We start from the raw sequence: 27,904 nt of genomic DNA, 5'->3' as shown, positions 1-27,904 counted from the left end.
TGAAAAACTGACAGGTGGATCGGATCGCCCGCGTGAAAGGGGCCTTAGAGTGTCTACACTCCGCATGAAAGAAAAAAGGACACACCTTTGGACAGCAGCATTGTCAGTCTGGGGGAAGGGGAAAGTTCAGATTTAGATACCTGGAGTCAAATTCTGTGGTAATCCCAGTTCCTGCAATTGAAAGATTCAAAAGGTTTTACTCAAACCTATTCACAGTTCCGAAGCCGAATGGAAGTATTTACCCAATTTTGGACTAAAATCCCTAAACAGGTATATGCTTGTCCCCAATCAATCTAAATCCAAACTCCACCTCACACTTTTTAAGCAGTTACAGCATATGTTCTGTTCATTTTGGAAAAAAGGTTTTACATAACTAAAAGCTGATCATTGTAAGCACCCCTGTCAGTGGCAAATGCCTATCTCCAGCAGCTCCTGAACATTACACTGCAAATATGAGACAATGTCACTTATTAAAATGGCAGCAACATTAGAATATAGATAAACTAAAAAAAATACCTAAAAATTAAATGACTATTAGGAATTAAAGAATCATTTATTTAAAAGATTAGTTCACCTTTGGAGGCATGTTACACCCACATTTAGGATGCAACGTGTAACATGCTTCAGCAGCCCCCCCTCCCCCCAGCAGGCGGGGGTTATTCTCCTTTCACCCACTGTCACAATTTAAAAACAGCGTGGGCGTGCGGGGCTCCACCCACACAGCCGCGCCATTCTTTCACATTTTTGTTTACACAGAAATATGTGCATCTATTATTTTTTTTTAACAAAAAGTGAACTTAGCCTTTAAAACAATACAGGTGGGAAAGGCAATATTGTTTTGGATGTAACACCAGCAGCAACAGTAAAAAAAAAAAAAAAAAAACACAAGTTCTCCTAAAACTCTGCATTTTGTTTTCATTCAGCAACCCCCATTCACTTAGTGATACACGTGGACCTGCAATGTTCAACAATAAAGCAAATTATTGCATAGCACCCTCCAAAACTGCAGTTATAGATGTGTATGCGGCTTTCTCCAATACAATGAGTCAAAGCAGGATCCTACATTTTCAAGTCTACAAAACAAAGCATCCGAATCAAGCATTATCTTCTGCAGTACCAGAACAGTAGAAAGACATTACCAGACCAACACAAAATCTGGTGCAGCTGTGCATGGTAGCCAATCAGCTTCTAACTTCAGCTTATTCAATTAAGCTTTGACAAAAAAAAAAACAAAAAAACAGAAGCCGATATCTATACAGAGCTGCCTCAGATTTTGCACTGTCCAGTCTTAGTTTATCAAATAGTCCCATTACATATACAGTCATACTGTCAAATCAACTTCTCGAATGGATGTACCATTGAAATGGGCAAGTTACACAACGCAATGGACTTTACTGCCTAACAACGCAAACTCACTGAAATTTATATGGAGCCAAAATTAATGTAGGTAGACAATTATGACCTTTTATTAGCTTTATGTTCTTTTACCCAAGCTCTGGCAGATATATTGCAACTTTATGTTGTTAATCTACAAGTTTCAGCAGTTAGCAATGTATGAAGGTGCCATTACAAATGCTTACTGGTTACTTTCGATTACAGACATTTCACGGTCCTAGAGAGGACAAAAATGACTCGTTTTCTAAAATTATAACCAATGTGTCCAGGCCTTGATTGCTAAAGTATATGATGAATGCAGCACATAAACCTATTTCAATATTAACATTTTAGTCCAAAAGTAGATTAAAACCATAGAGTCTTTGCTTCCAAGGAAATCCGTCATGTTATCTTTGATGGCAAGAAGCTGCTCCATAAATTAAACATTATCAGTTATCTTTTCCACAGTGTGCTGTGTGTCCCACTGAGTCTTTAAGGAGTTAAAAAAGCTGACTGATGCAAGCGACGCTTGCTTTATTGAAATAAATTAAATGCTTAAAGGGAAAATAGGACCAGTGTATGGGCAAAAACAAACTGAGATAAAGGCTTGGCAATGAGTCTTGTACACAGGAGATCCCTTCAGCGGCACAGGTCTTCAAGCAACAGAGGATGCCTATAGATACTCCTGCTCAAAACACTGAGGAGAGGAGCAGAAAAGGAAATCATATCACACATTTCCCCCTTGTAACAGTCATTGCTCCAAAGTAACCACTTCCACGGCTTGCCCATCCACTGTTACTGTAGAATCAGATATCCTTGCAGTGACAGGAGCCATGGCAACTTGGACGGGTCCATTACCCTGCGTCAGGCTGGTCACCACCGTCTGATACATACTGACAGGGATCTGAACTAGACCTGGAAGGAACCAGAAACATGTCAGTACTGATAATACAAATGCATAGGAATTAAAAAAAAAACTCAAACCCAAATATATGTTTTAAACACCAAAATTTATACTGGTGAGAATTCTTTTACTGGCCTCGAACAAATGTTTTTACATTTTTAATTAAAAATGAAGTACAGTACAAAGTTATATGGCATAGTGTCTATTAAACAAGTATGAGTGAAAAGCTCTTTAGAATAAGATGACACTGCAGAAGAATAAAGATGCATTTTCTGTACACCACAGATTACTGCAATACCTTACAATATTGATGACATTGGGGGCGAGATTCAGTGTGTTGTAGAGACGTGACTGTCTTTTAATAAAACTGAAAGGGTCTTAATCCCTCTCTTTGGATTATGGACATGTGCTGACTAGATTAGCCTAATCAAAGCCCCACGCCTGACCAGATGCTGTGTCGGGACAATCAGAAACCTGATTAATACTTGTCAAGGGCTTAATCGCTCCACTGTCTGTCCACTGAGCTTTAATACAGAGCTCTCTTGCCCTGTAGACCTGTCATTGCTCCACTGTAGGAATGTGCACAGAGTTTGCAATAAAAAGGACTCTTAGCTTTAGGCACATACTGGCAGAATGATCAAAAATGAAGCAACATAAAAGGTGACTACATATACGGTATCTCACCAAAGTGAGTACACCCCTCACATTTTTGTAATTATTTTATTATATCTTTTCATGTGACAACACTGAAGAAATGACACTTTGCTACAATGTAAAGTAGTGAGCGTACAGCTTGTATAACAGTGTAAATGTGCTGCTCCCTCAAAATAACTCGACACACAGCCATTAACCACTTCCGGACCACTTACATTATATTTACTGCGGCAGACTGGCTCATACAGGCAAAACGACATAGGTCTATGTCGCTCGCCCGGGGGCAGCTAGGTGGCGGGCGCGTGCCACCGGCAGCGGGCGCGTGCCACCGGCAGCGCCCTCCTGCCCCCGATCGTCAGCAGGGAATCAGATGTGGGTGATTGCCGCCTGACACCCGCGATCTTCCCTGCTGAGAGGAGGAGGCCGGTCGGCTGTTGTCAGCCTGTCAGTGCTCAGACCATACGCTGCACACTGCATCACATTGGTCTGCATGGCTGTCACCTCAGAAAAAAGCCTCTTCTAAAGATGATGCACAAGAAAGCCTGCAAACAGTTTTCTTTAGACAAGCAGACTAAGGACATGGATTACTGAAACCATGTCCTGTGGTCTGATGAGACCAAAATAAACTTATTTCGTTCAGATGGTGTCAAGTGTGTGTGTGGCAGCAACCAGGCGAGGAGTACAAAGAGAAGTGTTTTGCCTACAGTCAAGCATGGTGGTGGGAGTGTCATGGTGTGGGGCTGCATGAGGGCTGCCAGCACTTGGGAACTACAGTTCATTGAGTGACCATGAATGCCAACATTTACTGTGACTTACTGAAGCAGAGCATGATCCCCCTCCCTTCAAAGAATGGGCGGCAGGGCAGTATTCCAACATAACGACCCCAAACACACCTCCAAGACGACCACTGCCTTGCTAAAGAAGCAGAGGGTAAAAGGTGATGGCCAAGCATGTCCCTAGACCTAAACCCTATTGAGCATCTGTGGGGCATCTTCAAACAGAAGTTGTAGGAGCGCAAGGTCTATAACATCCACCAGCTCCGTGATGTCGTCATGGAGGAGTGGGAGAGGACTCCAGTAGCTCTGGTGAACTCTATGCCAAAGAGGGTAAAGGCAGTGCTGGAAAATAAAGGTAGCCACACAAAATATTGACACTTTGGTCCCAATTTGGACATTTTCACGTAGGGGTGTATTCACTTTTGTTGCCAGCGGTTTGGACATTAATGGCTGTGTGTTGAGTTATTTTGAGGGCACAGTAAAATGTACACGGTTATACAAGCTATACATTCACTACTTTACATTGTAGCAAAATGTCATTTCTTCAGTGTTGTCACATGAAAAGATACAAAATATTTACAAAAATGTGAGGGGTGTACTCACGTTTGTGAGATACTGTATACACACACACTAAAATATTCTATTCCAGACACCTGAGAACTCCCAGGTATCATTTGTGGCCAGTACCTGCTTCATACCCTCCACACTTGGATCTGCATTTATGAAAGGATCACTCCACCATGCAGCCACAGGGCTTGTTAGTCCTTACTTTTAATATAAACCGAGTGGGGTGCCTAATTTGACAGTAAAAAGACTGCCATATGAGAAGATGACCACAATGCAGGTCATACACAAATTTTTCAATAGCAAAAACAAGGAAACCCACTTGCAACAGATGCTATGTATTTAACCCCTTCTCGCTGCTGCCCCCTGGCCCTTTAAGAACTTCTAGATGTTGGGAGGTGGGCAATCGGGTCATGGGACTGCTGTAATTGGCTTCATAGCGGTCACATGATTGGAAAGCTCCAGCTCCCAAAGTGACATAAATGCTGCCTTTTTGCATTAAAGCCCACCCGCCAAGCGGCCGCATATATGCGTACAGCCGGCAGGAAGAAGTTGCTGTGTAACTAACTGAAAAAAAACATTTCCCCATTTTGAATACACTAAGGGAGGGTTTTAACCTGTGAGTTTTTTTTGCTTTTATTGCTGTGTCCCATAGGGGAGATTCCCCTTTATAGGCAAATAGGGAAGTGAGAGGAAATCCCTCCAAAGTGAGGGAATCCCAGTGTGTCATCAGAACTATTGTCCCCATTGGAAGATTTCCCCCCCTATTACTTTTTTGGGGACAACCCAAAATGTGGGTTTTTCTTTTACTTTAACACAGATAGCAATAAAAACTGACAGGCACTAATCCCTCTCCATTCTGTCCAAAACTGAAAAAAAAAAAAAAAATGTGCCTTTAGTTACACTTGAAGTATATTTATATGTATCTGGCAGGGATCCATATAATGGAGAAGGTGAGAAGAAATAATAAAAAGAAAGGTTAAGGAGGTTGACTAATTTGATTGTTTTGTTGAGTAACAGGTTGAAATTTGTAACTAAAAATAGCAAGTGTATGAGGTATGGGGGGGGGGGCACAACAAAACCACAAAAAAAAAAAAAGAGCATTAAATTACATTTATGGGGTAAATCAGCAAAAAAAGAAAAGAAAAAGGAACACGAAAACAAAGGTTTGTTTACTCATACAGCTTTGCAAGTGGTTCAAACATGCAAAAGACTATAAGGGAACGGCAAGGAATTGTACATTTTTATTAACCACTTAAGCCCCGGAAGATTTTACCCCCATTCCGACCAGGGGGTATTTTGCGATTCGGCACTGCGTGACTTTAACGGACAATTGCGCGGTCGTGCGACGCTGTACCTAAACAAATTTGGTGTCCTTTTTTTCCCCACAAACAGAGCTTTCTTTTGGTGGTATTTGATCACCTGTGCAATTTTTTGATCACGCGCTATTAACAAAAAAAGAGCGTCAATTTTGCAAAAATAGCAATATTTTTCACATATATTTATATGAAATTCCCCCCAAAAAAATGTAAAAATCAAAATTTTTTAACATTTTAGGCCAATTTGTTTTATGCTACCTATGTTTGGAAAAAAAACCCGCAAAAAGCGTATTTTGATTGGTTTGCGCAAAAGTTATCGCGTTTACTAACAAAGGGAAAGATTTTTGTCATTTTTGTTGTTTTTTTTTTTAACGCGTAATGGCGGCGATCTGCGATTTTTTTTGCGGGACTGCGACATTGGGGCGGACAGATCGGACCCTTGACTGACATTTTTGGGGGTACCAGTGACATTTCTACAGTAATCAGTGCTATATATATGCACTGTTACTGTAAAAATACACATGTAGTGAAGGGGTTAACTTTATTTGGGAGGGAGGGGCTGTGTGTGTCCCTAGGGGCGTGCTTTCTACTGTGATTGGCTGTGGCTTGAGCTGTAAGGACACTGATCAACGGATCTACATAGTAGATCCGTGTGATCAGTGTTTTTACAGTGAGGAGAATGACAGGTGGCTTGTTTACACAAGCTGCCTGACATCCTCCCTCTCCCCCGCCGATCGCCGAGTGACCGGCGGACATCGGGTCCACTGGTCACATGCACGGGGGGGTCCGTGACCAAGCGGGAGCCAGAGCGTGCCTCCGGGGGCGCGCGCTCGCTCCCTAGACCCTCACAACCTAGTGATGTAGCCCTATGTCACTTTGCCTGTGAGGGGCTGACTGCCGACGTAGATCGGCGTTAGGCAGTCGGCAAGTGGTTAAAGTAAAAATGTGGCTTCCCAGTAAAAAAAAAAAAAAAAAAAATGGCCTACAGAACCTAATTATAAAGGCATACGAGCTCATACGTTTTCAATGTTTCCCTACCAAGTCTTACCAATATTTGTTGAGCTTGCCAGTAACGTCCACTTAAGGATAAATTCACCCTTTTGTAACATGTTACACCCATATTTAGGGTGTAAACTGGTACAGATGGACCGGCCCCTGCACAACTCCCCCCCCCCCCTCCACCGAATTGACAGCGATCAAGCCATTCATTCAGAGTTCTGTGTATGTAAAAACTACAAGTACCAACAAACCTTAGCGGTTGTCCGCTTGTAGTTTTCTATGAACTACCAGGGTGCTGGTAAGCACTCTAGGTAGTTCATTGTGTCCTCCTGTCAGAGTTTAGGATTTTAACTGCCTGCCCATATTGGAGGTACAGGCAGAGAGCTACACAGTCCGCAGGACAGTGGCATTACACCCATGATCTGCTGATTGTGGGTGCAATGCTTTACAGGCTCCTAACAAAAAAAATAAATATATATAAATATATATATATATATATATATATATATATATATATATATATATATATATATACATACATATTTGTTTACCTAAAAAAAAAAAAGTGCATTATTTTTAAAGGTGAACTTATACTTTAATGCAGTTTTCTGTGATGTTGTGGTCACTGCTCCTGCATATTGAGCAGAGCTGCCATTCTCCTGTAGGCTGTGCCTGCCATTATTGTCACGGATGATTCACTCTAGCCTGTAGATTGTCAGTCAGTACTGGGCCACACTTATCTGCTTCTTGGATTGACAGCACTTATTTGTTTAGACTGCCAGGCAGGAGGATTTCATTGTATTTCAGTCCCATGGTGACTTCTGTGCCCAGATGGGTTTGTTCCTGCCCATCTTTAGGCCTCATTACTTGATTAAAATGGACATTTCCAGTCCTCCTGTTGCATCTATCATAATATACAAAATTCAATATACACAGTGGGACTACTCTCAGAACTGCTGTGGCAACTGTGTATATTCAAGAACCTAAACACTGAGATCTTCAAAAAAAATGAAATACTGAACAACAACTTCTCAGCATCTTCCAAAACTGAAATCTCAGTTTGTTATGCATTGACGCTAAGGCCCCTTTCACACTAGTGCAAATTGTCCCGCAATTTTGGACTGCAAAATTGCATGACAAGTCGTTTTACATTATTTTCAATGAGCCCCATTCATATCAGTGCGTTTTGAAGTTGCACCGACTTCAAAGTAGTTCCTGCACTACTTTGCCATGATTTTAATGCGTTTTGAGGCATATAGCCTTGCCATTGCTTTCAAAATCGCGGCAAAGTTGCGTCAAAATCGCGCCGCAAAATCGCGTCGCATAAGTGTGAAAGGGGCCTTAAAAGCAACTATGGCTTTCCAAAAAAGTATTGCACCTGCATTAGAAAACACAGAATACTTACTCCTTGGGTGGTTAGAGTCTGAACTCCTCAACCAGTGGAGTCTCTGGCAAAGTCTTTAGCATTCAACACATTTTCAATTGCTTGCACCCCTTACTGCATTGTTTCCACCCAGCCCCTATGATCCAAGCTAACCAACCAGCAGTTAGGCAAGTAATGTCTTTTATTGCAGAAGCAATGCTTTGCATATTTTTGGGAAGTGACAAACTAGATTTAAAAGTATAACTAAAGATAAAAATGTTTTTTTTTTGTTTGGATAGAACGTAGAAGGATTAGAACACCTTTCATGTTTGTATGGTCTGCATCCCCGTTAGGGAAATGTAACCTCTCGATTTGTCCTGATGATCGGTATTGGAAGAGTCAAAGAAAGAAAACCCACAATTTTGAGTTGCCACCAGAATAGGAGTAGAAACATATGGGGGACATTAGTTCTGCTGACAGCCTGGGTTTTCGTTACTTGGTGAGATTTTTCTTCACTTCCTGTCCTATAGCAATAGCAAGTAGTGAGAGGAAATCCCTCAAAAACAAACAAATGTAAAAAAAAAAAAAAGTCAGGGGTTATAAACCCTTCCCTACTCTATCCAAAAATGTGAGGGAAAAAAAAAAAAAGTTCTGACTTTTGTCCCACTTTAATGTAGACATGCAACAGTTTAGAGCAGAAGTTAACTACCGTGAAACCCACATGTTTGTTGTAAAGCATTTACAGAAGGTAAAATTTAAATATACATTTAGGTTGCCTGTGTCCCTGGATCTATGGATTGTTTTGCTATGAGGGGTTACACTGAAGGAAACTTCTCTCTGAAATGAAAAATGAACAAAGCATATTCTCATATAGCATATACTTGCCTCAGTCAATATTAAGTGTGGATCCTGGCTGCTCTCTTCCTCTGCATGAATCACTTATGACAGTTTTCCCAAAAACTCAGCAATCCATGGTGATGGTTCCACTCCACCCCCCCCCCCCCCACCAAAGCAGGAGATGATTGACAGCATCAGCTGTGCATGTTTCCCTATGAGACTGTGTAGAGGATTTATTTTGGGGGGGGGGGGGGAATTCATTCCTAACACTCAAATTACACTCTTTTCTTCTACTTTGAGCTGAGGGAGTGCAAGGTAAATGCCTGCCCATGCCTGCTGGAAGCTAAGAAATACCATCTAATCAGCCTACTTTGGAAGGCTGTGGAAGAGAGGGCTACAGATAAACAAGGAGAGTTTATATGGGAGGATTTGCTTCATTATTGTGCAGCACCTGAAGCTAGTCACTTTAGTGGGCTTCTGTATACGTTTTTTTCTTTATCATTGTAAAGGGAGTCTGACAGCGCAGAAATATAGAAATTGCCACTGGTGACTAATTTTTGATGGTTTGTCATTTGCTTAGTCACCGACTCACAACAAGCATGTATAAATTAAATGTCTTAGCATCTGAAATGCACCTGTTAATTTCGGATCTGTTAATTCTCTAGGAAACAAATGAAGGAGAAGGATGCCATAGACAGAGTACACCTTAAACAAAGCAGCAATTGTAACTCTTCTGTCATGACAAAATGCCCTTCAAGTAAATCTGTCCTAAACCAGGGCAATTCAATTTAAGTAGACTCTTTTTAAGTAAAATAAAAAAAAAAATCTAATATTTTATTAGGTTTACATTCTAATATAATATCCAAATAAAAATAAAAGTCTTGAAGCTGAACTTCAGGAAAACAGCTTAAAACACAGATTATTAAACCAGAACAAAAAGATTATTTTTGAGCTCTGCCAATTCAGTTCCGAGACATAAGCCTAGTACACACAATGAGATTATTGGATGAATTATCGTCCCTTTATTTTTTTTTTGCATGCTAGTCTCAAAATCGAAAATGAACAGGTTAAGTATGAAAGTTCTTGGACGACAGAATACAATTTCAGAAATGATGTAATGTATTTGTATTGTATTTTCGGACAAAAACTGTACTGGTTAAACGAATAGCTGTGTACTAACGATCAGATTATTGTATGATCGATATCTTTTGCATGATACTGCATACTAATGATCAGATTATTGTATGATCGATATTTTTTGCATGATATACTGATCGTGTATATTATGCTTTACACAGCACAGCCATTCTGGCAGGGCAAGGGAGCAGATTTATTTTTTTCTACTGCAGTTTAGTCTGCTTTAGGGTTTGGTCCCTCTAGCTCGAGACTTGACAATGAAAGGAGAAGTAGCACACGACCAAGTCTTTGTCACTTTGTTCTCTTCCTTTTAGCCCCTTATCACATGAGTAGGGCAGTAAAATGAATTGGCTTCTTGTGCTGCTTTTCCCTCTTCCAGTCTAAACTCTGCTGTACAGGGATTGAAAGAGGCAGATATAAAATCAAGTGTAGGTAACAGCATTGCTTGCAAAAAAAAAAAAAAAAGAAAGTGCAATTTTTGACTGTATTAACGTATGTGTGTAAAATTAGATATATTCTCCCCCCGATTAAAATGTGTCTGCAGCTACTGCTGGTCCTTCTAATCTATTTATGATGAAAGGGGAGTAAAAATGAAATTCCTACTGCACCCTGGGCATGGTTCCAGTAGTAGTAACAATTGATCAGAAACCATTACACACAACCCGCCCTCTACTAACTACGATCCAGCAAGGCACTGTTACAACATAATGCATTAAAAGCACTGCCTAACCGAGACAGGTCTGCAGTGCGGAACAATAGGCTTGATTCATCCTGCTATGTTCTTGCACAGCTGTTTGCTGGCTCTGGATTACTGCAGTCACATGAGCTGCTTTACAGCACAGCAAGCTGTCAGGGGCTGGGAAGGTCATGGGGAGGAGAGGGGAATCAGGACAGACTTGCTCCATCCACTCCGCACTGCGGTATACTGGGAGGACGACAGGCAGATCAAGGCCTGCTCCACACCCATTACAAAAGACTGCAAGCCAAGCTGCAAAACATAATAGTCAGACTAACCTATTGTAAACTGCACAGTCTATACATTGGTACCTTTCGGCACACACTCTAAAACGTACAGAATAATTGTGGCCTTGAATAATTCAAATGAACACTTTGCCAACTATTCTCAATTGCATACATTACCTGATGATGTCCCATATAGAAGTGCAGATCACAGAAGTGTTAAAGGATAAGTTCATCTTTTAACAAATAATAAAATGCACATTTTTTGCAGCTAAAAAAAAAAAAAAAAATGCATTTACTATATTTTGCTTTGGGAGCCTGTAAAGCATTGCACCAGTGATCAGCAGATCGCTGATGCCATGCAGGAGTCCAAAAGATCTGTCAGTGTATCTGCTTACTCGTACTGCCAGGTAGTTACACCGTGACAGGACAAGTGAATGAACTCCCACAGCACTCAAAAGCGCCGTGGAAGCTCATTCAGAACTACAAGCCCACAGCCGCAAAGGAGGTGGGGACTTGTAGTTTCCCATTCACAGAGGACTGTGATTGAATCCGTGGCCGGGTGTGTGGAGTCCTGCATGGCCACATTCGTTTCAAAGAGTGGCAGCAGGCGCCCGGAGAAGATGCCAGCGCACTGTCACTGGGGAGGGGGAGGGTTAGGAGGAATGGCTTCAGCTGCTTGAACAGGTTACATGTTCAACCCTAAATACAGGTGGAAGATGTAACATGTTCGAAAAGGTGAGCTTATCCTTTAAGCAATGGTCAACAATTTGCAAATAAAATGTTTGACCAAAGTGTTTTATAGTGAATGACATGACCAATTATGTAGAAATACCAGACATCCAATTGCATAGAAGAGTTATTGTTACAATTTACCACAGCAACTATATTACCAAATCATTTTAAATATATAGCTGACAGAAATAGCAAAATAGGATTTTTGTATTCAAAATCGTTTTCTTTGAACCCACTGAGGGAAGTCTACAGGAAGATTGAGCATTGGCAAACGGAAAAAAAAAAGTAAGGCAGCCCAGGATAACCCATCCTACTAACCGAATGCCTCAGTTTTGTAGTGAAGCAGTACAGAAATCATGATCATAAATATGAGGGGTGGGAACCTGTGCAGATTAGTGGACTCCAAGCAAAGGGTTTTTACAGAGATTAGGAAAAAAAAAATAGGATTTTTATACTTGCAATAAATTCCTTTTCTTAGAGTCGCTGTGAGGCACAGGTGGTCATAAACTACTGCCGCTTACAGGTTGGAACACTGGCTAACAAAATAAATCTGTAGGTCAGCCAAGGAAATAAATATTGTTGGGACATCCAAAACCCATAGGGGCAACAGCAACAAATTGCTAACAGGCCCAACAAAACAGAGCTGGAGACTGCCTGCAACCCAATAGTCACCTCAACGACCAATGTCTAAATCTGACACGGATTGAGGCTGACCTCCCTGCCAAAATGACCAATGACACTATGAACCAACCTTATCCGCAAAAACAAGAAAGAAAAAAAAAAAAGGCCACGAACTTAACAGGGAAGAGGGCACCAAACCATAGACCAGGCAATTAGCTGGACAGCCTGAACTCACCAAGGGTAGAAAACAAACCACAAATTCCCATTTAGGGAAGGAAAAAATCCACAACCAAATGTGGTTAATGTATATGTCAATGTAAAGGATATATATATATTTTTTTAATATACATGTCGCTTGGTTCATAGCTGCACCGGCTTTAGATATACATGTTCAGGGTTTGCTCCCCCAATTTTTTGCTTTTTTTATTTATTTATTAGGGATGCACCGAAATTAAAATTCTGGGCTGAAACCAAAAATGCAGGATGCCCTTGGCCGAAAACCGAAAATGACTTCTTCCCCCAAATAATTTTAAAATAGATAGAAGAGGGGCATACACCAAAAACAGGCAGCGACGTACACCTGTCGCTGCCACCCTGTCACAGTATATGTACTGTGACTGGTTGACAAGAGGTTAATTACCAATGGTATTTGTATTATGCAGCATGAGGGGGTTAATGTATTGCCACTGCTGGTCACTGATGCATTAGTGACCGACCAGTGGCAGTTAATTAACCCCTTTGTGCTGCATTAGTGCAACCAGTATGAGTGTTAATTAACACTGCTTGCACTGATACTGGTTGCACTAATGCAGCACAAAGGGGTTAATTAACTGCCACTGGTCGGTCACTAATGCACTAATGACCAGCAGTGGCAATACATGAACCCCCTCATGCTGCATAATACTAATACCATTGGTAAGCACGCCTCAGCTTCCCCCCCCCCACTGCCTCAGCGTCCCCCTCGGTAGTACACCCCCCCCCCCCGCCTCAGCGTCCCTCCTCATCCCAAGGATGCAATCTCCTACTCACTCAGCTCCTCCGGTGTCCTTCCAGTTTCAAAAGACGCGCCTCTGGCCGGTGGCCCGCCTCCCGGTGATGTCACTACTACTACGTTCTTGTGCATGAATGAACTAACACCGGGCGGGTGGGCGAGCGGCCGCTAATAGCTATAACTATGTGAGCGCTTCACTTCCGTCAGAGGAGATACCCGCATGATAGGGAAGTGAAGCGCTCACATAGTTATAGCTATTAGCGGCCGCTCGCCCGCCCTCCCGCCCGGTGTCAGGTCAGTTCATTCATACACATAGTCTTAGTAGGGACATCATTGAGAGGCGGGCGACCGGCCAGAGGCAGGACTTTTCAAACCTGCGCTGCGCCCTCCTCCTTTCTCACGGCGGCCATTAATTTCAGCATTTTTAACCCATTTTTGGCCTAAATGGGATAGGCCCATTTTCGGCCGAAAATTTCGGTGCATCCTAATATATATATATATATATATATATATATATATATATATATATATATATATATATATATACATACATACATACACACACATATATATATATATATATATATATATATATATATATATATATATATATATATATATATATATATATATATATAGAGAGAGAGAGATAGATATAAATATGTATATAAATAAAAAAGAAAAAAACACATGTAATGACAGTAGTCAATATTAATGACACAGCTCCTTTTTGCTGCAGTAACATGACCTCTCATCGCTCCTCTCCCACAGCTTGAATGGATGAAGGTAGAGAGCCTGAAGAGGCCGTTCAGCAGCTTCCACCAAATCTGCAGACAACATGGTTCCTCCACCTGTCAATCAAACTGTGGAAAACTGGACGGAGGTGTGAACTCTAAATCAGACTACAGGACTACTGGCAGAGAGTGTTCTGTAGCTCCAAAATAAGAAGTGATGCAAACTGGCTATGCTAAGATGGCTTCCGTGCCTAGCATGGCCAGTTTTAAATGCTAAACTGGCAGGATCACCAGGTATTTAGTAAAAACTAAGATTGACTCCAGGGCAGGGGATCAGCTTAAGTAAAACTAGGACCCCTGAAACCAAACTACTTCTCCTAAGGCATGAAGGACCAAAATAGTGTCCAGCGGTATCCAAACCAGAAGATCCGACTAAAGAAGGAACCACCTGTTCTGGTATTCCAGAATATAGCCCCAATTCTCAAATGAGAGGAACCTCCCAGAAATGGGAGGGGGGGGGAGCCTCTATTAACTGCTTGTTGCGAGACTGGAGTGGAGTGATCAGGTCTGGACAATAGAGATGGGTGAACCCCTGGCTGATAACAGATGGCATTAGGTTAAACGTGCCATAGCCTCCCTTACCATAGAACATGTTGATTGTCACCTACAGGTTTCCGGGGCAAATGCCTGAGGAAATCAGACACAGCTGGATCTTGGAGGTAATTAACCCATACAATGGGAATGTCATGAGAAGGTATAAGGAAAGACACTGGAGCCAATATCCTGAGTACTAGTTGTACAGAGGTGCCAATTCCACTTGAAAGAGCAGGCCAGAGGATCCCTCTGCAGAAGGAAATGAATGGTGAAACTGATGGATTCCAGGTACCATTAGCATCCCTACATGCCCCAATGGGCAAACTGCTGAGGGAGAGGGTGGAGGCCAGGGCATTAAAAACATAATTTGACCAGTAAACACTAGCAAAAAATGCTGGGTAGAAGAAGAGGTTGCTCTAGGCTTGTCTACAGATTTTTTGTTTGCCAATGTTCACTCCACCTGTAGGTGGCATACTGACAGTGCATTGCTTCCGATGTCCCTCAATGAATGAGAAAAAAAAAAAACTATTTTATTTTTTGTCCATTAGGCAACACAGAAGTTTTTCACCTTGAGATGTCCAAAGCAGTCCAACTGGGGGGTGGGGCAACTTTACAAAAACGCTAACACGCTCACCAAAACAAATGAAAACTGGGGACTTCTGCATCTTAAAGAGCTGCTTAAGGGACCTTATGCATAAAGCTGGCATTTGAATAGACCTGAACATTAACCTGGTAGAACTTGTGACATGTGAACAGAAGACCAGATGGCAGCCTTGCAAATCTAGAAAACAGTAGTCCGATACCAAAAAGCCCAGAAGGCAGTCACAGATCTAATAAAGTTTGCCTTGACAGGAAAGGGAGGAATCGGATTCTCGATCATAAGCCACTGAGAAATGGTGGAAAGAGAAGCTGGTGCACCTTTACAGGTACCATCTGGGATGACAAAGGTAAAGCAATCCTTTTGAAGGTTAAGAATAGCGAAGAAATACACTCTCACAGTCCAAACTACATCCAAGCAATGAGGGGAAATGTCTTTCTGGTAACCTGGAGTCAAACAGATGGATGAAAAAACAATAAAACAATACAGAAAAAAAATGGTCCAAGGAGAAGATGCACATAAAATTATGAACTGGCTGGGCTCAGTAGCCAAAATGCAGGGATTTAATATGGATTACTTCCCCAAGAGTATGTCTCTCCCTCTAGCTACTCACAGTCCAACAGCCCTACCAGTGTGTAAAAAGTTCCTCATGGTGTGCAATTAATCTGGATAATGCCAGGATGAAAAATGAAGTTTGGCTGATCGACTCCTACCACTTCTGAACAGTATTTACCACTTTTTGTAGATACTGTCAATAAAAGTACATTACAGTTCTGCACTTTATTGCAATTTCTCAGGTGTTATTCACACTGTGGGGGAGATTTACAAGAAGTAGTGCACGCAGAATCTTGTGGGTAGGAAAGTGCGCTGATTCAATATAGGGTGTGCTGCTACCTTAGAGTGTATGTTGTAGAATAGGTAAAGAAATCAGGTGCGCTGCCCTAGTGCATATGTGCAACATACAAAATGATGTAAACAAATAAACCAAAAATGCAATAATAATGCAAAAAAATGAAAACGTATGCAAATCGTGTAAAACAAAAAATGTCCAGAAGGTGACTAGTGATACACCAATGTGCAATAAACGTCCATATTATAAGTCCATAAATAAAGTGCAAAAAATGGTGACAAAAACTTCCAGCTTGGGGAAAGGTGAACTGTGATTGGAAGGTGCAAAGTCCCACCACCAGCTTGGCCTCTTACCAGAAGTTAAACGTTAAGGGCATATATGAATATGACCGCTCCAAAGGTCATGCAGCCAGGTAGAAAAGTTCCCAGAAATACAGAAGGCACTCTGACACACTCGTGCTCCCTAGACTCTTACCGGACAAAAGCCAAACAAGAAGCCTGGTTCTATGGTGAAGAGTGGTCCTGCCGGGGGTTACTGGACTCTAGGATGGCTGATGTAGTTGCTTGTGTCCAAGAGGAACAGACCCAGTCAGAAAGCCTGACGAAAGAAGATCCTGCCAAAGGTGGCTAGACTCTGATTGGCTGCTGTAACTCCTTAGTCTGGTCGACCTCAATAATAGGGGACACAACAGAGGGGACCGCAATGGTGCATTACCAACAGTAGATTTTTATTAAAACAAGTGGTTGCACTTACAGTTGTGAAGACAATAATAGCGAGTTCCCTCACGGAGGAGCTGTATGGCGGGGTCCGCCTGCAGTGCAGACCGCTGCCTGGTCTAGATGTGATGACGCGGCGCCTCCTCTCTGACGCGTTTCTCCCGATAGGGCATCCACTTAGATAGGAGGTGGATAGATAGATACCTCCTATCTAAGTGGATGCCCTATCGGGAGAAACGCGTCAGAGAGGAGGCGCCGCGTCATCACATCTAGACCAGGCAGCGGTCTGCACTGCAGGCGGACCCCGCCATACAGCTCCTCCGTGAGGGAACTCGCTATTATTGTCTTCACAACTGTAAGTGCAACCACTTGTTTTAATAAAAATCTACTGTTGGTAATGCACCATTGCGGTCCCCTCTGTTGTGTCCCCTATTATTGAGGTCGACCAGACTAAGGAGTTACAGCAGCCAATCAGAGTCTAGCCACCTTTGGCAGGATCTTCTTTCGTCAGGCTTTCTGACTGGGTCTGTTCCTCTTGGACACAAGCAACTACATCAGCCATCCTAGAGTCCAGTAACCCCCGGCAGGACCACTCTTCACCATAGAACCAGGCTTCTTGTTTGGCTTTTGTCCGGTAAGAGTCTAGGGAGCACGAGTGTGTCAGAGTGCCTTCTGTATTTCTGGGAACTTTTCTACCTGGCTGCATGACCTTTGGAGCGGTCATATTCATATATGCCCTTAACGTTTAACTTCTGGTAAGAGGCCAAGCTGGTGGTGGGACTTTGCACCTTCCAATCACAGTTCACCTTTCCCCAAGCTGGAAGTTTTTGTCACCATTTTTTGCACTTTATTTATGGACTTATAATATGGACGTTTATTGCACATTGGTGTATCACTAGTCACCTTCTGGACATTTTTTGTTTTACACGATTTGCATACGTTTTCATTTTTTTGCATTATTATTGCATTTTTGGTTTATTTGTTTACATCATTTTGTATGTTGCACATATGCACTAGGGCAGCGCACCTGATTTCTTTACCTATTCCACGCAGAATCTTGTGCAGCTTCCAGGTTTTATTGTCAAAGCTTACCTGAACAAGCTGAAGTTAGAAATTGATTGGTTATTCTGCACAGCTGCACCACATTGTGTGCACCAGTTTTAGTAAATCTCCCCGTGTGCTTATTGTATGTAGGAATTAATTGGCCTCTAGTTGTTGACAACCTATTTTATTATTTTTAGTGGCGTTTTCTGTAGGGAGATTACCTAGTTGTGATGTACCGGTAATATACAAAAGTTTTGCAATAAATTATTTTTTTTATGCATTATGGTACACAAGACTTTTCTTTATTCAGGTTTCAAGCTCAAGTTGGCGGGACTAGGTTGCACACCCTTGCCTTTATTCACTATAGTATCGCTACATGGAATAAAAACATTTTAGTTGTATTTTGTTGATGAAGGAACGATGTCCAGATCGAGGTGAAAGGCCGAAAGTACCTTAGGTAGGAAGGAAGTTCTGGGCTCAACATCACCTTGTGCAAGACCAGAAAGGGTTCTTTACAGGATAAAACCGCCAGCTCAGACACTCACCTCCCAGAGATGACTGCTACAAGAAGCACCACATTGTTGGTATGAGTGAAAAGGGGAATATCTCTGGAGAGTTAAAAAAGGTATGCTTTTTTTTTTCTTTTACATAAGTTTTATTGAGTTTTTAATAAACTAATACAGTTCAAGTAAAGCAGAAAAGTACAAAGATCTAGCGGCAAAAAGAAAGCACGGCAAAAAGGTGGCAAGATACAATGTGACTGAATAAACTGTCACATAGAAGGTATCCAGTCAAATATTTTTGGCAAACTGGTCTAAGAGCCCATTCACACTAGCGCGACTTGTGAGGCGACTTGTGTGCCCTCAAGTCGCCCTAAGTCGCTTGACATAACAAAAGCAATGTTAATCAATCAGTGCCGTCTTAATTGGCACTACTGAAGTCGCTCCGACTTCAGAAAAGGGTCCTGTACTACTTTGAGGCGACCTGTGATCCGACTTGTCCCATATACTTCAATGGGAGTCGTCTCCTTATCTTAATTGAAGCGACTTGTGATCCAACTTGTGATCCGCCTTCCCATAAAAATGGTCCTGAACAAGAAAAACACCATATTTCTTATAATTTTTATGAGCACATGAATATGGCTTCTCTCCACCTGGCCGTTTTTCTTGCAGGAATTTTTGGAGGCAGGCATGACTTTTTTTGGATTTAGTGTCTGGGGGGTCTAAAAAGTGTACCTGTGAAGTTTCAGCTCTGTAGCATGTCCAGAACCAGAAAAAAAAGACCATTTTTCTTATAATTTTTAGTAGCACAGGCATACGGCTTCTCTCCACCTGATCATTTTTCTTGCAGGCATTTATCGGGCATTTTTGGAGGCAGGCATTACTTTTTTTGGATTTAGTGTCTGGGGGGTCTAAAAAGTGTACCTGTGAAGTTTCAGCTCTGTAGCATGTCCACAACCCAAAAAAAATATCATTTTTCTTATAATTATTAATACAGCAGTGTGGCGGCTTCTCTACACCTTGCATTTTTTTTTGCTGGCATTTATCTAGCATTTTTTTGGCGTCTTTGGAGGCAGGCATGACTCCAAAGATGCCCAAAAAATGCCCGATAAATGCCTGCAAGAAAAACAGCCAGGTGGAGAGAAGCCGCCACACTGCTGTATTAATAATAAGAAAAATGCTCTTTTTTTTCTGGTTCTGGACATGCTACAGAGATGAAACTTCACAGGTACACTTTTTAGACCCCCCAGACACTAAAGACATGCCTGCCTCCAAAGACGCCAAAAAAAACCCCGATAAATGCCAGCAAAAAAAAAAAAAAAAAAAAACAGGAAAGGGAAATTAGATCACAACACATCATATTCTGATTGGCCAAATACAAAGTCGTACAAAGTCGTCTCGCGTAAAATAATTCACAAGTCGCGCTAAAAGTCGCCCCTTATGAGGCGACTTTAGTGGTCGCGGCAGTGTGAACCGGCACTTAAATATAAAACAAATAGTTACATAGTCAGGTTGAAAAAAAGATACAAGTCCATCTAGCTCTAACAATAAAAAACAAAAAGGACACACAACCATACAATCCCATATACACTATCTTAAACCCACAGTTGACCCAGACGATGGCAAAAAACCCCTCAGCAAAGCATAATCCTATTTGCTACAGCACAGGAAAAAAATTCCTTCCTGATCCCCCGAGGGGCAATCAACTTTACCTATAAATGTTAGTACCAGTTATATTATGTATACCTAGGAAAGAATCCAGGCCTTTTTCAAAGTAATCTACTGAGCTCGCCAGAACCACCTCTGGAGGGGGTCTCTTCCACATTTTCACGGCTCTTACTGTGAAGAAACCTTTCTGCATTTGGAGACTAAAACCTTTTCCTCTGGACGTGCCCCCTTTTCCACTGTAATGACCCTAAAGTGAATAACTCAACACCAAGTTCACTATATAGACCACTTAGGCATTTGTACATGTTGATCATATCCCCCCCCCCTTAATCTCCTCTCCTCAAGAGAATAAATTCAGTTCCTCCAATCTTTCCTCGTAGCTGAGCTCCTCCATGCCTCATCAGTTCGGTTGCCCCTTTTCTGCACTGTCTCCAGTTCCCTGATATCCTTTTTGAGAACTGCTTCTCAAAACCTACTGCATATTCCAGATGAGGTCTTACTAATGATTTGTACAGGGGAAAAAAAGATCTCTCTGCAGTCCATGCCTCTCAATACAAAAAAAAAAAAAAAAAAGGACTCGCTGCAGGAGGGGCAAAAAACAGAAAAACTGACAAAATACACTGACACCCCTCTTTGCCTATAAAGTTTGTGTGGCTGGGAGAGCATATAAATTCAATAGTCCTAACATGGTGAGATTAATAGTGCAATAGTGACAAGGAATAAGAGGAGGACATTTGGAGACAGACTGATTTTTATATTTTTTGGCACACCTTCCTTTTAACCACTTAAGCCCCGGAGGATTTTCCTGCTGAAAGACCAGACCCCTTTTTTCAACTTGGCACTTCGTGACTTTAACTGACAATTGCGCGGTCATGCAATGCTGTATCCAAACGAAATTTACGGCCTTTTTTTCCCACAAACAGAGCTTTCTTTTGGTGGTATTTGATCACCTCTGCGCTTTTTATTTTTTTGCGATATTAATAAAAAAAAAGAGCGAAAATTTTGAGGAAAAATTACATTTTCAACTTTGTCTTTTAAAAAATATCCAATATACTCAATTTATGTCATATTTTGGCCAAAATGTATTTAGCTACATGTCTGACAAAAAAAATCTAAATGAGCGTATTTTTATTGGTTTGCGCAAAAGTTATAGCATCTCCAAACTATGGTGTAAATACTGGAATTTACGCAGCTTTAATTTCTGACTGTCATGAAGTGCTAAAATGGCAGGGCAGTACAAACCCCCCCCCTCCCCCGAAATTACCACTGTTTGGAAAGTAGACATCCTAAGGAATGTCCTGAGAGGCATGTTGAGCTCATTAAATATTTCATTTTTTTGTCACAGGTGTTTGTACAAAAAAAAAAAAAAATTATATATATATATATATATATATATATATATATATATATATATATTTTTTTTTTTAGTCATTTTTCAAAGTTGTCATTGAAATGATATATTGCTCACACATGCCATGGGTATATGTGTAATTACACCCCAAAATATATTCTGCTGCTTCTCCTGAGTACAGGGATACCACATATGTGAGACTTTTTGGGAGCCTAGCTGTGTACGGGACCCCGAAAACCAATCCCCACCACCAGAATTTCAAAGGGCGTACATTTTTCATTGCATTTTCTCACTACCTATAACGGTTTACGAGGCCCTGAAATGTCAAGATACCACAAACCGCCCCCCCCCCAAATGACCCCCATTTTGGAAAGTAGACACCCCACGCTGTTTGCTGAGAGGCATGGTGAGTCCATGGAATATTTTATATTTTGCCACACGTTTTGGGAAAATTACAATTTATTTATTTTTTAACACAAAGTTGTCACTAAAAGATACATTTCTTACACATGACATGGGTATATGTGGAATGACACCCCAAAATACATTCTGCCGCTTCTCTTGAGTATGGGGATACCCCATGTGAGAGACTTTTTGGGAGCCTAGCTGTGTACGGGACCCCGAAAATCAATCACCATCTTCAGGTTTTCTAATGGCGTAAATTTTTGATTTTACTCCTCACTACCCATCACAGTTTCGGAGGCCCTGATATTTCAAGATAGCACAAAACCCCCCAAAATGACCCCATTTTGGAAAGTAGACACACCAATCTATTTGCTGAGATGCATGGTGAGTCCATGGAATATTTTATATTTTGCCACAAGTTCCGGGAAATATATATATTTTTTTTTACACAAAGTTGTCACTAAATGATATATTGCTCACACATGCCATGGGTATATGTGAAATGACACCCCAAAATACATTCTACTGCTTCTCCTGAGTACAGGGATACCCCATGTGTGAGACTTTTTTGCAGTCTAGCCGAGTACAGGACCCCGAAAACCAATCCTGACTTTCATGCTTTCCAAGGGCGTAAATTGTTGATTTCACTCCTGACCACCTATCACAGTTTCGGAGGCCATGAAATGCCAAGACAGCACAACCCCCACCCCCCCCCCCCCCAAATGACCCCTTTTCGGAAAGTAGACACCCTAAGCTATTTGCAGAGAGGCATGTTGAGTGTTTTGCAGATCTCACTTTTTGTCACAAAGTTTTGGATATAGAAAAGAGAAAAAAAATGCATTTTCCTGTTTTTCTTAATTTTCCCAAAAAAATGAGAGCTGCATAATACTCACCATGCCTCTCAGCAAATAGATTAGAGGGTCTACTTTGCAAAATGGGGTCATTTGGGGGGGTTTTGTGCCATCTTGGCATTTCATGGCCTTCAAAAATGTGAAAGGTAGTAAGGAGTGAGATAAACAATTTACGCCCTTAGAAAGCCAGAAGGTGCGGACTGGTTTTCGGGGTCCTGTACGCAGCTAGACTGCCAAAAAGTCTCACACATGGGGTATCCCTGTACTCAGAAGCAGCAGAATTTATTTTGGGGTGTCATTTCACATATACCCATGGCATATGTGAGCATTATATCATTTACTGACAACTTTGTGTTAAAAAAACAAAAAAAAAAAACAAATTGTCATCTTTCAGAAACTTAGGGCAAAATATAATATACTCCATGGACTCAATATGCCTCTCAGCAAATAGCTTAGAGTGTCTACTTTGCAAACTGGGGTCATTTGGGGGGGTTTTGTGCTATCTTGAAATTTCAGGGCCTCTGAAACTGTGACAGGTAGTGCAGAGGTAAAATACACAATTTACGCCATTAGAAAACTTGAAGATGGGGATTAGTTTTCGGGGTCCCATACACAGCTAGGCTCCCAAAAAGTTTCATACATGTGGTATCCCTGTACTCAAGAGAAGCAACAGAATGTATTTTTGGGTGTCATTTCACATATACCCATGGCATACGTGAGCAATATATCATTTCGTGACAACTTTCTGTAAAAAAAAAAAAAACAAATTGTCATCTTACCGAAACTTAGGGCAAAATATAATATACTCCATGGACTCAATATGCCTCTCAGCAAACAGCATTATATATTTCTTTAAAGCAGAGGCCCTATAGAACAAAATGGTGGATGTTGCAAATTTTTTTGTCACACGGTATTTATGCACAGATTTTCCAAACGCAATTTCTGCGAAAAGAAATACATTTTTTTAAAATTTATTGCACAAATACACTATATAATTCCAAATTGTTTGGTAAAATTTAAAAGATGATCTCATGCCGAGTACATAGATACCAAACATGACATGCTTTAAAAATTGCGCACGCCTGTGCAGCGGCAACAAACTACATACATTTTTAAAAGCTTTTAAAAGTCTTTACAGGTTACCACTTTAGACTTAGAGGAGGTCTACTGCAAGAATTACTGCACTCGACTTTATTTTTCTTTTTTATGTTATTTTGACACCTTTCCTTTCATTTTTTTTTAAATTATTTTATTGTTATCACAGTGAATTCAAATATCCCCTATGATAGCAATCTGTAGTGACAGGTACTGTTTTTAAAAATTGGGGTCTTTTAGACTCTAGATCTCTCCTCTGACCTTAACGCATCTGACCACACCAAAATTGGTGTGATAAGATGCTTTCCCAATTTCCCAATGGCGCTGTTTATTTCTGGCGAAACAGAAGTCATGAAATGCTCGTAGCTTCCGGTATCTTAGGCCATAGAGATGATTGGAGCCAGTCTCATCTCCAATCAGCTCTATGGTTAGATAACTGAACCACTGGCTGCACTCTCGGTTTAACCGGTGGGACAGGAGAGCCTGAGTAAAACCACGGAAGGCAGCGGTAGGGGGGGGAGAATGCCCTCCCACTGCATGTAAAAGCAGTCTAGCGGCCAATTATCGGCTAGGATTTCTTTTACATGTAAGCCGGCCGCTCGCTGTGAAAAACTATACCAAGGTAATGCCTAAATCTGCAGGCATCATCCTGGTATAACCACTCAAAGTCCAGCAATGTACCAGTACATTGCTGGTCCTTGTTTGGCATATAGTGTAGGTTTTTTTTTTTTTTCATGCAGCCTGTGGGCTGAACGAAAAAAAAGAGAACCTAACAGAAATCATCACAGGAATATTGTGTAGTATTACACACCATTAACCGCCCAAACAGCCACCCACTGATTTTAATGGTGGGTATACATGACAATATTCCACTTATACCTAAAAGGTATTTTAACTGCAGTGGTGAAATCAGCCTACCACAGCTGCTGCCATCAGAGGTATCCATATATGCTGAGCGCAAACGCTGTTTGCGTCAGAATATATAAAATCAGTGTGGCAGGCGACGGGTACCTGCAAGAGAAACAGGTTAACAAAAGAATGAAAAACAAACATCACTTTGTGTATATATAGTCACTGGCGCGGAGGTGTCTGAACGTGCGGAAATGTGCCTCCCGCGGCGCGCGCTCTCCCCCTATTGGCTCACAGGAGAGTGACGTACCGGTACGTCACTTTGCCTGCACAGGGCTGACCGCTGCAGTATATGTACTTGCGGCGGTCGGCAAGTGGTTAAAACACAAGTAGTGTAAGTATCTGAATTTGGCTGGGGATCAGTCTCCCTGTACAGCAGAGCTAAGGCTAAGAGTGTAAGAAGCATTACAATGGGCCAATTAATTTGCTGCTGTGCTCATGAGCCAACAAGGAACATGTTGACAGGAGGAGAGAATAGGCTGCCAAAGATTAGCATGTCAGTCAGTTTCTTCTTCTTTTATTGTCCGATCTCAAGCTGGGAGAGGGACAAGACCTGTGTTATTAAACTGCATCAAACACCTAAAGTACTTATATGACACTATAACCATAACTGCATGTAGGAAACTTTAGATGTGATTGGCTATAGATTTCTTATATTCTCTACCTTTTCTCTTTTCAGAAGCGGGTGTGATAGTGACATAAGAAAATTAATAATGTAACAGGGTTTAAAAATGTCAAGGACTGTAATTAATGTATGTGGACTTTTATAGATGAAAATGAAAAGGAGCACTTTATGTGCAAAAAAAAAAAAAAAAAATCCATGCCATCAAAAAACCTTGATATCATAGATCTTTACCTGAGCAGAAAGAAATCTTTTACTGTACAGGATTTTGTATGGTAAGGGAGCAGTCCTCTGGGATCACTGCCAACTTCCCTTTCATATCATATTACTTTTCCTCTATGATAGCTGCTATCTATTAATTGCTTACAGACATACGATGTACCCACGTCTGGGGAAGGGGATTGTCAGTTTTACAGATTTTTCTCAGAATCATGTTGTCTATGCAGGCTAAGGTGGGTTATTTAGTGTCTATAAGAAATGTAAACCAATCACCTATCCTGGCAAATTGGTGGTGGATTAATAGCCTCTGCTACTTCCCTTTAAAATCTGCTATTTTTTTTCTTTTAGGTTTTTTTTTGTGCCTCTAGTTCAACCTACACTAATTTGAGGCCCATGAATAGTAAAGCATCATTATATATATATATATATATATATATATATATATATATATATATATATATATATATATATATATATATGATAGTGTAATACAAATAACACAGACAGCTGGTAATATGAACTCCCCTGCGACTTATGAAGGTGTAGGTTTTCAAAGCCACCTGTCAAAAGTGTTGCTTGAGATGAGCAATTATTGAGGAGTTTAGCAAAGCATTTGACAAGGACAAAAATATCTAGTACTATACAGATGTGTACGATCTATGCAATCAATATTACAAACAATTATCATGATATCATCACTACAAACTAGCTAAATACATACATTTATTCATATATATATATATACAAATACACACACATACATTTCTCTCTCTCTCTATATTTATATAGAGAAATGTATATATCTATATATATATATATATATATATATATATATATATATATATATATATATATATAAATAAATAAATGTATCTATACACACACACATATACATATACATATATATATATATCTCTATCAAAAAAGAGCGGCACTCATTGGTCTTGAAAGGTGAGCGCACGATAGTGGTTTTAATCAACGTTTCGACGAGGGACAAGCTCCACTATGGTGCGCTCACCTTTCAAGAAAAAAAAAAATCAATATTTCGACAAGGCACAAGCTCGTAATCCTGAGGAAGATGAGCTTGTGCCTCGTCAAAACGTTGATTAAAACCGCTATCGTGCACTCACCTTTCAAGGCCCGTGAGTGCAGCTCTTACTTGATTTATATGTGCTGCAGTCTCTGCTGTGCACCTGGGCCCATTTTTTATCCCCGATTTGTGTGCGATGGCAGCCATTTTTTGTGCATGTATGTATATGTATATGTATATATATATATATATATATATATATATATATATATATATATATATTAGGGATAGACCGATATGGTTTTTCCAGGGCCGATACCGATATTTTGGTCACAGCGCATCGGTATCGGACGATATTCAATCACCCATCCAATGCAGAGTGACCAGTGCCCCCATCCAATGCAGAGTGACCAGTGCCCCCATCCAATGCAGAGTGACCAGTGCTGCCTCCACCCAATGCAGAGTGACCAGTGCTGCCCCCACCCAATGCAGAGCGACCAGTGCTGCCCCCATCCAATGCAGAGCGACCAGTGCCCCCATCCAATGCAGAGCGACCATTGCTGCCTCCACCCAATGCAGAGCGACCAGTGCTGCCTCCACCCAATGCAGAGTGACCAGTGCTGCCCCCACCCAATGCAGAGTGACCAGTGCTGCCTCCACCCAATGCAGAGTGACCAGTGCTACCCCCACCCAATGCAGAGTGACCAGTGCTGCCAACACCCAATGCAGAGTGACCAGTGCTGCCCCCACCCAATGCAGAGTGACCAGTGCTGCCCCCACCCAATGCAGAGTGACCAGTGCTGCCCCCATCCAATGCAGAGCGACCAGTGCCACCATCAATGCAAAGTGACCAGTGCACCCAACAATGCAGATTGACCACTGCATGGGGATTAGAGCGCCAACTGATTACACAAAGAGCAGGGTTCTTCTGCTTACCCGGCGCGGGCACTCTCATACGAAGTCCCGCCTCCTAGATAGACGTCACCAGTGTGCTGTCTATCATAGTTAGGAGCCGGTCCAGGAAGCAGGACTTCGTATGAGAGCGCCCGTGCCGGGTAAGCAGAAGAACCCTGCTCTTTGCATAACCAGGCGGTGCTCTAATCCCCATCCCCCCCTTCCCCTCCGGAGGCAGCCCTACCCTAAGAAAATATCGGTCATATCGCCCAAGTTTGTGGCAGATACCGATACTTTCAAAAAATTGAATATCGGCCGCAGATTATCGGCCAAACCGATAATCGGTCGATCCCTAATATATTAATCAGCTTCAGCTGCTTTGGTGTTAATAAAATTAACAGCTGCACTAGATGGGCAATAATGACAACTCTCAAAACCGGAATGGTTTTAAAAAGGTGGAGGCCTTTCTTTCATGTCATTTTTTCTTATATTTTTTTCACTAGTTTTGCATTTGGCTAGGGTCAGTGTCACTACTGATAGCACTAGGCGATACTTGAACCCTATAGAGGTTGCACAGGCAGTACAACTGC

The 27,904-nt window shown here is 41.4% G+C and overlaps 1 protein-coding gene across 4 annotated transcripts in view; it reads right to left on the bottom strand.

Annotated features, from left to right (window-relative positions):
- Window positions 1–1,822: 1,822 nt before the first annotated feature.
- Window positions 1,823–27,904, bottom strand: part of NRF1 (nuclear respiratory factor 1) — a 155,327-nt gene continuing 129,245 nt past the window's right edge. For 3 of the 4 annotated variants that reach the window (XM_082255980.1, XM_082255982.1, XM_082255981.1), the window contains one exon: window positions 1,823–2,289. In XM_082255980.1, coding sequence (XP_082112106.1) covers window positions 2,126–2,289 — 164 coding nt within the window. In that variant the 3' untranslated portion in view covers window positions 1,823–2,125. The remainder of the gene's footprint in view (window positions 2,290–27,904) is intronic. The other variant, XM_082255983.1, reaches the window with a different exon arrangement.

Source organism: Pelophylax lessonae, assembly GCF_965119305.1.
Source record: "Pelophylax lessonae genome assembly, chromosome: 4".
In the NCBI taxonomy this organism is placed as follows: Eukaryota; Metazoa; Chordata; class Amphibia; order Anura; family Ranidae; genus Pelophylax; species Pelophylax lessonae.
This window is presented reverse-complemented; position numbering and strand designations above follow the sequence as displayed.